This window comes from Leuciscus leuciscus (genome assembly GCF_965113295.1).
Source record: "Leuciscus leuciscus genome assembly, chromosome: 20".
NCBI classification, from domain to species: domain Eukaryota; kingdom Metazoa; phylum Chordata; class Actinopteri; order Cypriniformes; family Leuciscidae; genus Leuciscus; species Leuciscus leuciscus.
Genome location: NC_138744.1, coordinates 37,789,770 through 37,804,306, shown reverse-complemented (window position 1 = coordinate 37,804,306; position 14,537 = coordinate 37,789,770). Strand labels below are relative to the sequence as shown.

General features: G+C 37.4%; 1 protein-coding gene across 2 annotated transcripts in view; it reads right to left on the bottom strand.

Moving 5' to 3' along the window:
* csmd3a (CUB and Sushi multiple domains 3a) overlaps positions 1–14,537 on the bottom strand; it is a 350,983-nt gene that overhangs the window by 266,457 nt on the left and 69,989 nt on the right. For both annotated transcript variants that reach the window (XM_082150056.1, XM_082150057.1), the window contains exons 6-8: positions 8,483–8,595; positions 6,024–6,101; positions 174–261 (exon numbers count right to left, since the gene is read on the bottom strand). In XM_082150056.1, coding sequence (XP_082006182.1) covers positions 174–261; positions 6,024–6,101; positions 8,483–8,595 — 279 coding nt within the window. The remainder of the gene's footprint in view (positions 1–173; positions 262–6,023; positions 6,102–8,482; positions 8,596–14,537) is intronic.

Sequence of the window (14,537 nt, the reverse complement as noted above, 5' to 3'; positions counted from 1 at the left end):
GCTACTGAAATAACTAGGCGTAGGTAGACTATCCAAACAGTTAAATATCATGTTAAATTATGCATGACCTAATGAATATTCATGAGCTAAACTTTCACAATTGCGTACTTTCTGAAACCAAACTGCACCCGTGTGTCCCGTTCTGACCGCCCGTGCACAACGAGAAGGTTTACCTGTAATCTGTGCCGATGCGCTTGCCGTTCTCCGGTTCCCCGGGATCTGGGCAGAAGTTGGAAACCTGTTTGACCATTCCTTCATTCACTGTGGGAGAGAGAGCGCATATGGCGATATCATCAGTCTTCATAACCTGTGATCATGCTCTCCATAACCTCAGATATTGAGTTTTCTCAATCAACAGAGAAGTTCGGCACACATGAAAGGTTTAGAAACCAGCCACACTTTAATCACGTCAGTAATGATGTATTCTAGATGTCACTTTAGTACATTGCTGATTTATTGAGGGAGAAAGCATCTCATCACGCATGTGGCATCTGTTCTTCAAACGTTTCCCTTCAACGGTTACAGAAATGACGCACATTAATGTACGCGATACACTCCTGGACGTCACAGTTATGGCTATTAACCAAAACCACACGTCTAAATACAGACACATCCCTACGGCATAACTCGTGTGATTTATGAATATGATTAATACACTACATGTGACCAAAGTCAATATCTCCTCCATCACTGGGCGCGTGATAATTACCGTTCTGCAGGACCTATCATGATTTATCCCATGTCCATCTCTCTTTAGTGTGTAATGCTGATGTTTGAGCATTAAAAAGCTCTGCAAAGTCTCTCTATATCAGAGTCAGTGTTTCTGAACTCCTGAAACGCCTCCATTGTAGTCTTGAGTTTCTTCCGGGAACGAACACGTCACAATATTCCTCATTTAATCAATAATTGTATCCCTTAAAACTCACTAAAATGACATATTTAAATGTTTTTTCCTTGACAAAACATTCTTCATGCCTTAAAATATCTTGAATGTAACTCGACACCCTTGCCTCATTTAGTATGCGCGGCTCTATGAATATGCAAATGAGCCCCGCCTCCACTCACTCACTCAGCTCAGAGATCCACTGGTTGACGATCACACGTTGATCTGATTGGTTACAAGGTAGTTTGTGACGTCAGAAACACCAGCGATTTCAAAGCGTGTTTTTGAGACTGTCTTTGGTTCACTGCAGTTTTAAGGAGGAAATACTCAGCAATGCTGTCGACTTATGAATTTACACATGCTTTGTCTTAAAGCGTATTAAAAACACCACATAGACACATAAACAACAATAAAAGCTGGATTTTCAACTTTAAATAATTCATGCGCAGAATAAAGGGGCGGGGCCTGGTTGAGTTAGTTAGTAGTGTGTTAAACTGGTGGTTATGGAAAGGGGCGGGACATTTCCCAAACACACTCGAAGCGCTCGACCAATCACAACACACTGCTCCAGCCGACCAATCAGAGCACAGTGTGGTTTAAGAAGGAGGGGCTTCATAGAGACAGGAACTAAACAGGGCTGTGTTTCCCGAAAGCATCGTTAGCAACTATGTTCTTTATAGCAATCTTAGCAATCTGTGTCTTTATTTAGAATACATACAAATGTCATTTACAACTTTTAGTGCAAGAGATTTAAAGCGTAGTTCTTGAAGAGTGTGCATGTGTGAACGAGCTCTAGTGTTTAAGAGTCTATGATTGAATCGGGAAATAAAGCAAAATAACTGAGAAAAATCCTCAGATGCATGTCTGTAATTTATAGCAAAACATCTAGCGTTAATTAGCTTCATTAACAGTCGTTATTACTCCATAACCTGCGTGACATCATTAACCAACGCGGTTGAACGTCCAATTTGCGACAATACGGTTTCGGGAAACAGTCGTGACTATAGTTGAGTTGTTCAACGATGATCGTACTATGACAGCGAAGCAGCGAGTTACAGCGTTATACGGGAAACAATCCAGAGCGTTACTGACAGACTGGGAAGAGAGGAGCCGCAACAATGGAGAATATGGGGAAAAAGCAAAAAACTAAATTAAGCCATAAAAGGTCTCCATTAAGGGCAGCATTCAGAAAGGGGTGTTTGACAGCAGACTGAGGTCCTGAATAACACTCGCTAAGTCCCTCATAACTCATACTTCCAAATGCGTGATGCAGACGCTGTGAAATAGAGGCTCATGAAAATTTGATCCGCTTGTAATTAAGTGTTTGGAGCGCTACATTGTCGAGGGCGAAATGAATCATTGGGTTCGGCGCTTCGACATGTGGAGCCATAAAAAAGGACTTTGAGTTTAAAGCTCATTTCCATAGATAGCGATCGGACATCTGCTGGATCCAGGTTAGGATTGGCCGTCTCAGTCGAGTAATTAAGTCTCGGTTGGAGTGAAATCTAACCCCCCTAAAGCCATTCTCTTCACGGATTCGACATTCTCTTCTGAAGAGCTTCTGTGGGTGAGGGACCTGTAAGTCAAGCTAAGCTCAATTAATCAAAATGCAGATTTCTGTTTCGTCGGATGCTCTAATTTCCTTTGATCCATTTGCTAAATGGCAAGCGGGAGGATTACAAATATGTGGCATTGTTCGTGCTTTATGAATCACAGGCTTTGAAGGAGTAGATGCAAAATCACCAGCGGAATAAAATCAACGGAATATTAAACAATTAACAGGGATGCACATCTGAAAGAAATTAACCAGCGAAGAGCTTTTATGACATTAGAGCAACAATATTAACAGTCATAATTACACATGACATGCAGGAGCACTGAGAGTAGATCTCAAAGCGGCTTGGTTTCTACTTGAACATGCCTAAATAACACACACACACACACACACACACACACACACACACACACACACACACACACACACACACACACACACACACACACACACACACACACACACAATTACCATGAACTATGATAGAGCTGAATAAACATTGGTTGTTTATGGTTGCCAAACTATAGAAGCTTGTTTCCGCCACAGAATAAAAATAAAAAAGGTAATTGCAACTTTTTATTTCAAAATTCGGAGCAAGTTATATAGTCAGGATTGTGTGATATAAAGTCGCAATTGCGTGTTATATAGTCAGAATTGTGTGATATAAAGTCGCAATTGTGAGTTATATAGTCAGAATTGTGTGATATAAAGTCGCAATTGTGAGTTATATAGTCAGAATTGTGTGATATAAAGTCGCAATTGTGAGTTATATAGTCAGAATTGTGTGATATAAAGTCGCAATTGTGAGTTATATAGTCAGAATTGTGTGATATAAAGTCGCAATTGTGTGTTATATAGTAAGAATTGTGTGATATAAAGTCGCAATTGTGAGTTATATAGTAAGAATTGTGTGATATAAAGTCGCAATTGTGAGTTATATAGTCAGGATTGTGTGATATAAAGTCGCAATTGTGAGTTATATAGTCAGAATTGTGTGATATAAAGTCGCAATTGTGTGTTATATAGTCAGAATTGTGTGATATAAAGTCGCAATTGTGAGTTATATAGTCAGAATTGTGTGATATAAAGTCGCAATTGTGTGTTATATAGTCAGAATTGTGTGATATAAAGTCGCAATTGTGAGTTATATAGTCAGAATTGTGTGATATAAAGTCGCAATTGTGAGTTATATAGTCAGAATTGTGTGATATAAAGTCGCAATTGCGTGTTATATAGTAAGAATTGTGTGATATAAAGTCGCAATTGTGAGTTATATAGTCAGGATTGTGTGATATAAAGTCGCAATTGTGTGTTATATAGTCAGGATTGTGTGATATAAAGTCGCAATTGTGAGTTATATAGTCAGAATTGTGTGATATAAAGTCGCAATTGTGTGTTATATAGTCAGAATTGTGTGATATAAAGTCGCAATTGTGTGTTATATAGTCAGAATTGTGTGATATAAAGTCGCAATTGTGAGTTATATAGTCAGAATTGTGTGATATAAAGTCGCAATTGTGTGTTATATAGTCAGAATTGTGTGATATAAAGTCGCAATTGTGAGTTATATAGTCAGAATTGTGTGATATAAAGTCGCAATTGTGTGTTATATAGTAAGAATTGTGTGATATAAAGTCGCAATTGTGTGTTATATAGTCAGAATTGTGTGATATAAAGTCGCAATTGTGAGTTATATAGTCAGAATTGTGTGATATAAAGTCGCAATTGTGTGTTATATAGTCAGAATTGTGTGATATAAAGTCGCAATTGTGAGTTATATAGTCAGAATTGTGTGATATAAAGTCGCAATTGTGAGTTATATAGTCAGAATTGTGTGATATAAAGTTGCAATTGTGAGTTATATATTAAGAATTGTGTGATATAAAGTTGCAATTGTGAGTTATATAGTCAGAATTGTGTGATATAAAGTCGCAATTGCGTGTTATATAGTCAGGATTGTGTGATATAAAGTCGCAATTGTGTGTTATATAGTCAGAATTGTGTGATATAAAGTCGCAATTGTGTGTTATATAGTCAGAATTGTGTGATATAAAGTCGCAATTGTGTGTTATATAGTCAGAATTGTGTGATATAAAGTCGCAATTGTGAGTTATATAGTCAGAATTGTGTGATATAAAGTCGCAATTGTGAGTTATATAGTCAGAATTGTGTGATATAAAGTTGCAATTGTGAGTTATATATTAAGAATTGTGTGATATAAAGTTGCAATTGTGAGTTATATAGTCAGAATTGTGTGATATAAAGTCGCAATTGCGTGTTATATAGTCAGGATTGTGTGATATAAAGTCGCAATTGTGTGTTATATAGTCAGAATTGTGTGATATAAAGTCGCAATTGTGTGTTATATAGTCAGAATTGTGTGATATAAAGTTGCAATTGTGAGTTATATAGTCAGAATTGTGTGATATAAAGTCGCAATTGTGTGTTATATAGTCAGAATTGTGTGATATAAAGTCGCAATTGTGTGTTATATAGTCAGAATTGTGTGATATAAAGTTGCAATTGTGAGTTATATAGTCAGAATTGTGTGATATAAAGTCGCAATTGCGTGTTATATAGTCAGGATTGCGTGATATAAAGTCGCAATTGTGTGTTATATAGTCAGAATTGTGTGATATAAAGTTGCAATTGTGAGTTATATAGTCAGAATTGTGTGATATAAAGTCGCAATTGTGTGTTATATAGTCAGGATTGTGTGATATAAAGTCGCAATTGTGAGTTATATAGTCAGAATTGTGTGATATAAAGTCGCAATTGTGTGTTATATAGTCAGAATTGTGTGATATAAAGTCGCAATTGTGAGTTATATAGTCAGAATTGTGTGATATAAAGTCGCAATTGTGAGTTATATAGTCAGAATTGTGTGATATAAAGTCGCAATTGTGAGTTATATAGTCAGAATTGTGTGATATAAAGTCGCAATTGTGAGTTATATAGTCAGAATTGTGTGATATAAAGTCGCAATTGTGAGTTATATAGTCAGAATTGTGTGATATAAAGTCGCAATTGTGAGTTATATAGTCAAAATTGGTCGCAATTGTGAGTTATAAAATCAGAATTGTGTTATAAAGTCGCAATTGTGAGTTATATAGTCAGAATTGTGTGATATAAAGTCACAATTGTGATTATAAAACAAGCTTTTGGTCGATAAGCCATTCCTATAACTGTATACACTACTGTTCAAAAGTCTGGGGTTAAATAAATGTTATGATCTTTTTTTTCTGCTCACCAAGGCTGGATTTATTTGATCAGTGTAAATCATCTGTTTTCTGTGTGAATATATAGTAAAGTGTAATTTATTCCAGTGATCAAAGCTGAATTTTCAGCATCATTACTCCAGTCTTCAGTGTCACATGATCCTTCACAAATCATTCTAATATGAGGATTTGATGCTCAGTTGTCATCATCAGGTATTATTGGTGCTCAATTATTAATAAACATTCCGTCTTTTGAACGGTAGTGTATATCAAAGTACCATCTGAAATATCACATACTGTAACATGATACTGATTTTTGTAAGACAGAGTGAATTTTATTTCACAAAGAGAAAGAAAACACACTTACTTATTGAAAATTTGCTCGTATTGTCTTTTCCAGGTAGTAATTTTACTCCCCTTGATTTAAAATCTCCAGATCGTTTCACTGCTCGTGAAAAGAGAACAATAATAAAATTAGGTCAATTATAATTCCATGAAAGTGAGATTTAAAAAGCATTCAGCAGAAATACATGAGAAACATCGACTTACTTAGTTAGAAAACAAGTCAAAACAACACGGTTCGTTAGAGTCATGATTTGTGTGTTAATAAAATATAATTATTTTCCTACAGTATATTAGGACTGGAATTCATGTCTTAGATTTGCTTCCAATCAAGTTAATTGAAAACAACTTGCTTTGATTCAACGTCCGACAGGTCGTCTTCCGCTCCTCGTTATAAAATATCAAGTAATTGTTTGTAATTATAAGGTGATTAAGATTAGCGAGGTGATCACAGATATCAGCATGTAATCACTCCTGAATCACATGAAAGCTGTCGGGTCACACTTCGGCCCAAAATCAAAAGAGAAATAAAACGAAATTACATTTTGCAAAAAAGCAAAGCCTATTTTTAGGACCATTAAGATTCTTCATATGTAACACCCAGTCACATGTAGCCTACTGTGTTTTCCTCATGTGGAGGTGAAATGTGTATATGACCAGGGGCCTCATTTATAACGGTTGCGTCCGCACTCACAGGCCCTGACAGAGGCGCACGCCACTTCCGACGCATAAGCTGTGATTTATAAAAACAAACTTGACGGGAATATTTGCGCTCCTGCACGCAAACTCTGATCATGCGTACGAACGCTTTGGAGACGGAGAAGTTTGGCGACACCGATGGTGAGCTGGAGTTAAATGTCACTTTTACACAGAAATCTAAAGAAAATTAAACATATACAGAAAAATAATACAAATATAATTTCACTCACCAAGCCTGTCACTTGAAGCAAACATCCATCCCTTCTTAAATGTCCGCGCTAGCGAGCGCATTGGGCCGTTTAGTGAAACTGACGCAAATAACAGTTTAAATAAATAAAATAATGATTTATACTATGTTTTACTTCGGATATAAACATTTAGATTAAATATGCCATTCAAATTAATGGAGTTAAAAACTTAAACATGAAATCATTACGGAGAAGTTACAAAAAAAATTATATTCAATCAATAGAAATATTTGTTGTGGATGCGATGCTTCTGAACACTTTTCCACAGAGAAAATTGCTTATCATGATAATACCAGATTGTCTGAGAAAATAGTTTCGTCCAAATAATGCCCAAGGCCTATCTATAGGTTTCCATTAAAAATATAAATCAATTTAAAATACAATTCGGCCAGTGGAAAAGATTGAGTAATGTATTTTACACTATTTGATTTATGTATTCAAAAACAAGGCAAGGATAGGCAACTACATGATTTTTACATGATAGATACATGTAATGTGTCTTGTACCGTTAAACGTTATCACGTGGATGAATAATCATATGCAAATGATATGCAGATGAGGATCTGCATAGTAAAACTAGGCGTTGTAAGCTCCATATAAGGTTATTTCGGGGTGGAGACGCATGTGCGCACAATCTTCCTCTGACTGGGATTTATAAAGTGAATTCTGCGCAGGTTCTGGCGTACGAACACTTTTATAAGTCTGAATATTTTTTGCCGTACGGCATTTTTGGCTTTCGGGCGCACGTACACTTTTAGTAAGAATCCTACGCACAGTTTTATAAATGAGACCCCTGGGGCCTACGGATGAAACATAGGACGTGCGTACGCACAGAAATATTTGGATTTATAAAACCGTGCGCACGTACATCCTACGCAGTTTTCCCTTAATAAATCACAATCAATTCTAAATGTAGCGCAGCTTTTGCGGCTTCATGTCACACCCATAGTTGCCCATAAATAGTCCGTGAAACGCCCACAAATTAATATTCATCGATTGCGAAGGGGATGAATTGCATAACATGCCAATATTATTGCAGAACATATTTCACTGTTAATATGCATTTCTGTTGAAATCTTGGTTTGATTTAGTTTGTTCTACACTGCAGATCGATCAAACGGGTGTTCGTGTGTAGGCTGTTAATTGTAAGACTTGCTTTATGAAGTCTTCATGTTATTTATGAGAGGAAGTATTGCCATTTCTTTTACACAACGGTCTACAGTTTCACACACTCTCACACACTCTCACGTGTTTCTTCCCTCTGCCGACGGTGTCGCCATTTCTCATTTCACCCGTTTCTGTGCGTACGCCGGGGTCAGAGTCTGCGTGAAGGACCGCACATTTTCCCGTCAAGTTTGCTTTTTATAAATACCTATTATTGCGTAGAGAGCGGCGTACGCCTTCTTTTGTGCGTACGCAACGTTTATAAATGAGATCCCTGGACGTGTTTTTATGATATTTGCCGTAAGCATTGACCAGACACGGGAAATCAATGTGAATCACACCATTTTTAAAAGAAAATCTGTTGAAAACGCACCTTGATATTGAGCGCTGAATCCTTTGTGGCGATGGCTGTTGTCCGTCACGAAATGAAGCCGGAGCCAGTTCTTGTTGCTGACGATGGGGACAGGAATATTAATTCCTGATAACCTGTGAAGAAGAAGCAGACGGATCATTTCATCTGCCTTTTTACCCTTTTAAATCAAGTCAGTGTCTTTTGCGAAAGTCATGTATTTTATAATCAATACATCTCAGATTTACTCGAACAGGGGAAGTTTCACTAACCTCGGGTTACATAACATGCGTTAAATCAGCATTAAAATGAGAGAAAATGCATCATATACTCAATAGAATTGAGTGAATGATCTGATGAATGTCTCAGACTGCATGAATTTAAACATTTACTCTAAATCAAGTGATCTGAGCTGATGTTCACACTCATTTTACAGCGCTTTACTCTCACAGAAAATTCTTTTTCTACTGAGTAAATTCAAGAGAAACATTGGAGATTAAGTTAAAACATAACTGACAACAAAACTGCTAAGCTATGAAGGAGTCAAACTTTGGGTGGATGGATGGATTCATGATTGGTGTTATTATAAGGTGGCCCTGGTTGCAAAATAAATGGAGGAAGTATTTGAAGCTTCACATGCCATAAAATGTGACCTTTATAAATGGTTTGTTTCCTCGAACACCTCCAGGATTCAGCCATAACTTCATAACAGTCAATCGCTGTGACAGTGAAACACAGTAAAACAGAGCAGAAGTTCTTCATCCTGAACCATTTCACCCGTTCCCAGTGAACTCTAACCCAGCCGGCCTCGGCCTGTCAATCAAACACAGCGCTGCCATGATTACAGTGAGATCCGACAAGAGGAACACATATTTCATGAGTCTCTAACACTTCTGTCAGTTCTGTAATGTTGAAAAGGGCAAACGAGAGTTTTTTGTGCATTTGTAAAACGTCAGGCATCAGCTCGTGTTGAAGGCCGGATCCAGAACTCACACACACCTGAGAGACGACAGGCTGACGGAGTCTGGGTTACTCAAAAATATTTTGAGACCCAAATTTGGCACCAGTAACATTTGACCATTTACCAATTTACCATTGACCCCACGTCATCTGAACACTACTGTACAACTCACTGCAAAAATAACATTACATAACACTAAAATAAAGTAAAATAAAATAAAATAAAGTATAGTAAAGTAAAATTAAATTAAATAAAAATAATAAAAACCCTCCAACAAGTCTTTGAAATCATGTATTTTCATATCCTGTTAAAAAAAAAATTAAACATGAAACTGAAATTATGTTTAACATAAAAACCCCATAAAATAAAATAACATACAATAATAAAATAAAATAACATACAATAATAAAATAAAGTAAAATAAAGTAAAATAAAATAAAATAAAATAAAATAAAATAAAATAAAATAAAATAAAATAAAATAAAATAAAATAAAATAAAATAAAATAAATCATACAAGGTTAAAAAAAAACATCATGAAAGGTTACAAAAATGAACATGAAACCACAATGAAACACTATGATTTTGTTAATAAACAACTAACAAATTTTTTTTTATTTTTTTTTATTTTTTTTATCCTCCTCCAAGTGTGATATCCTGTTTTCATCCTAGTAATAAAAGAACTAAGAAGAAATAAATAAATGAAACATTCTATAATAAAGATAAAGTAACTAAAACAAAATTGAATAAAAAAATCAATCAATCATATCCAGTTTTTTTTTTTTCTTCTATCCTGTAAATGAAACACACACTGATATAGAGTCATTAGATTTACACCGGGACCTGAATGTTAAAGTGAAAAATGTAACTCAGTCGCTAGCGCAGCTTTATGTCATTCATGACTGGCACAAACGGGACAGGACAAGTGTAATATTTAGGGCTGTTTAAATCTCTACCTCTCAGTGTGACTGATAATAACAGAAACGCTTGACTTTACACCGCCAACAATGTCGAATTCACACTGGGCCGAACGCTTCAGAGCCTGTTCTCCCGGAGATTAGCTGTGTGGTCTGAAATAACTGATGTATATTGCAATATTTCCACCCTAAAGGTGAGTTATATAATACAAGCGCCTGAGAATTAGGCCCAATAACAGAGTAACCACCGGCAGAGGCCAGATAACATTATCATTATGAAGAACATAATGTGCATTTCTGTGTAAATAGAGTGTGAGTGTGTTTGACTCGAGGTCGAGTCTGACTACAGCATTAACTGCATCTGTCCCATTGTCCGCTGACCCAACACACACACACACACACACACACACACACACACACACACACACACACACACACACACACACACACTGACACAAGAATAGAGTGTAATTGAAAAGGCACAAATAAATCAAAACACCAATGTAATGCAGGAAATGGATAGACTCTCTCTCTCTCTCTCTCTCTCTCTCTCTCTCTCTCACACACACACACACACACACTCCTCCTGCCTGTCTGAATAAAAATAAAGCAAGAGTAGGAAACTGGGTTTGTACAAGTTCAGTGCTCGTGTGCTGTGTGTGTGTGTGTGTGTGTGTGTGTGTGTGTGTGTGTGTGTGTGTGTGTGTGTGTGTGTGTGTGTGTGTGTGTGTGTGTGTGTGTGTGTGTGTGTGTGTGTGTGAAGGCATCGCTATGCTGTTGCTATGGGAATTTAGGTGTTTTTTACTGGTCAAAAGAGCCACTAAAGCTCTGTGATGCTCTGGCCACTGGATGAGACTCACTCGTCCTTCACTGACAGTTAATAGAGTCTGATTGGAGTCGGACTCAGGAAATGATAGAATTATAGATAACGAAAGAACGATAGAATGATCGACAGACAGACAGACAGACAGACGATGATGATAGATAGATAGATAGATAGATAGATAGATAGATAGATAGATAGATAGATAGATAGATAGATGATAGATAGATAGATAGATAGATAGATAGATAGATAGATAGATAGATAGATAGATAGATAGATAGATAGATGATAGATAGATAGATAGATAGATAGATAGATAGATAGATAGAGAGATAGACAGATAGATAGATAGACAGATAGATAGAAATTGTAAGATTGCAAAAGAACTGTATCAGAATAACGCAGACAGATGCAGCTGTGCTTTAAACCTTTTCCCAGCATGCAACAGAATCTGCGCGAGTGTGTGAGAGTATTTATTTCTTTATTTCTTGGCAGTGTTGCACAGGGAAGTGGGACAGAGTGTGTGTGTGTGTGTGTGTGTGTGTGTGTGTGTGTGTGTGTGTGTGTGTGTGTGTGTGTGTGTGTGTGTGTGTGTGTGTGTGTGTGTGTGTGTGTGTGTGTGTGTGTGTGTGTGTGTGTGTGTGTGTGTGTGTGTGTGTCCGCTCACTTTAAATGATGCATAACCCTAACAAGAACGCAACATTTGTCTTCATCTAAGAATAAACGTTTTTCATCATCACAGTATGGAGAAACTCAGACACATCTGGCCCATATTCCCCCAAAAAGTGTTGACTGACGGCAGATCTGAGTAAGAACACTCACAGCCCCAGAAACAGCCCCATTACACATGCAAAGCATTGCCTCAGGTGTCTCATTCAGGTCCTGTAGCCCGTTCCACCGAGACAAAGAGAACGAACACACTTTTCCCAACAGCGAACGCTCTTTCATCAGTGGAGAGTGAGAGAAACGCTTCTTTCTCCGAGTGATTTGTAACTTACAAGACTGTTGTTTTTGCCCTTTCCAACACACACGGGAAGTACGGTAGAATTACATAAAGGTCATTCTGGCAAAACCATTGATTTGTTTGTTTGGCTTGAACAATATTAGAGGGGAGAAGTTCATCCTGCTCCAACAAAACTTGGCTTCATTTGTCATGTCGCGTATAGAAACGACTTAATCGAATCAATAAAGTGAGAAACAAGCAAGGACACGGCAGAACACGGCTCACACTGTCACGGCTCAGGCTCACTCGAAAACACACCTGTGGAAACTATTTTAGCAAAACGCAAAATACGTTGCAACGTTTACATTTGAAATGAAATGTCCAGTAAGTGGCGCTAAAAACGTGTTTAGTTTTTAGATGAACGTGAATATGCACTGAAAAAAATAACAAATGTGCGCAATGTATGATTTCAATCCGTGTTATTTGCTATAGTGGAACTATTTTTTCAGATACCTCACAACCGCGTATAAACTTCCGCTCGATATGTGAGTCTGAAGCGTTAGCACACTCCCGACCACTAGATGGCGACCCCCTCTTTGCCGTACAAGGACGCTGTGCGGAACTCTGTGTCTAGCGCACGTATAGAGCACACTCTGCTCACGCTAGCCTTCTGAGAGACGGAGAACTGAGCGAAAAGACTACAACCAAATGTAAACACCCCCCTTTTCCGTTCCCGGTAGCGCAGTAATATCAACCAGCAATGAGTCCTCCAACAGAAATCAATGGGATTTTACAAAATGACAAATAAAACACGACAGAAACTGTATTTCGGTACACTACTGGTTTTGGATCATCAACGAACACCACTAACCACTCGGTGAGTTGCACAGTTTTGAAAACGAACGTTAAGGGTTGTTTTAAGGACATGTTCGTGCATGCCGGTAGACAGCCACTCTGAAGCCGTCAAAGGTGAGTCTAAACCAGTCAAAAAGTCGAGACAGGACCCATCGTCAACATTTCTGTGTCCACCACTCTAGTTCATCCAAAACAAACTACAAAATAGACTCAAGGTGTTAAATACCGGAATTATCCTTTAAGTTGAACTAAAATTGATTAAGATTTAAATCAATTGTGTGCAACCACTTACGATCATTTTTTTTATTAAATTCAACGAATAATTTTTTTCAGTGTGGCAACGTTTTATTACGTAGGAGTTTGTCCTTATCAAAGCAGTTCTGAATTTAAGGGGCTGTTTACAATGACGGTGTCCGTGTAAACAACAAAAACAGGAATCTCTGAAGACGATGACGTCATGCACATGCGTATTACGTGTTCAGTCTATAGTGTTTCATCGCCATCTACTGGCCTGGCAGCAGAATACAGCGTTTTTAGGATCAGTGTGAATGGGGATTCATTCACTCTCTATGTAAATATTTATTCCTCTCTATGTAAAGCACTTTGAATTGCCATAGTGTCTGAAATGTGCTGTATAAATAAACTTGCCTTGCCTTGCCTAGAATCACAATTCTTCAACAAATCGCAATACATATCGTCTCGGCACCCAAGTATCGTGATAGTATCGAATCGGGAGATGGGCGTGTCGTCCCAGCCCTAATATGTACATATTTTGTGTTTTGCAAAAATTTTGCTACCGGAACGTTTTTCCCGATGAGCCTGTGTTGCATCATCAGATTCCCGACGTAATCGAATCAATAAAGAAAAACAACAAGCAAAACAACTGCTCACACTATCATGTTCCCTGCGCTCTGACATTGAACAGTGTTTGACTGTGAGTTTAACACGAGGATTCGCTCGGTTCGGCGCTGCTCTCCTCTACCAAGACTGAAATCTATGGATTTGCAGAGTCATGCAAGCTGCATCGAATCAAGTCCAAGGCATCAATTCTTATTTCATATCACTCTCACAAGCTCCAAAAAGTCATTTCAGAGGTTTGATAGAAGTTTTGGCACCTTCTGAGTAGCTTCTTTGGACAATCTAACACATAAATCACACATTCCCTTCCCTTCAATTGTCACACAGAAAATAATTTCCACACTTTGAAATTAAGATGTTGAATCTTGTCAATGCTTACATTAATTCTGAACGGTGCTTTCTGCAAAATGGACTAGAGATGATTGTGTGGGAAGGGGGAAAAACACACAAAGGGACTAATTATGCATCTATTTATCAAATAAATACATGTACATGAAACATTGATTTGGTGTGTGGTGGCGGAAAGCAGGGAAAAAAATCAATGAAATGCAAATAATACAATGCAATTAAGCATGTAATCATGTATAGTAAGGATAACAAAATGGAAAGGAAAAGAAAAACCTTCCCACAACTTTTATTAACAATGCATGCAATCAGTCTAGCTGTTTTGATGCAAATTCACCTGCAACTTAGCAGAAGCAAGTCACATTACACCAGTTC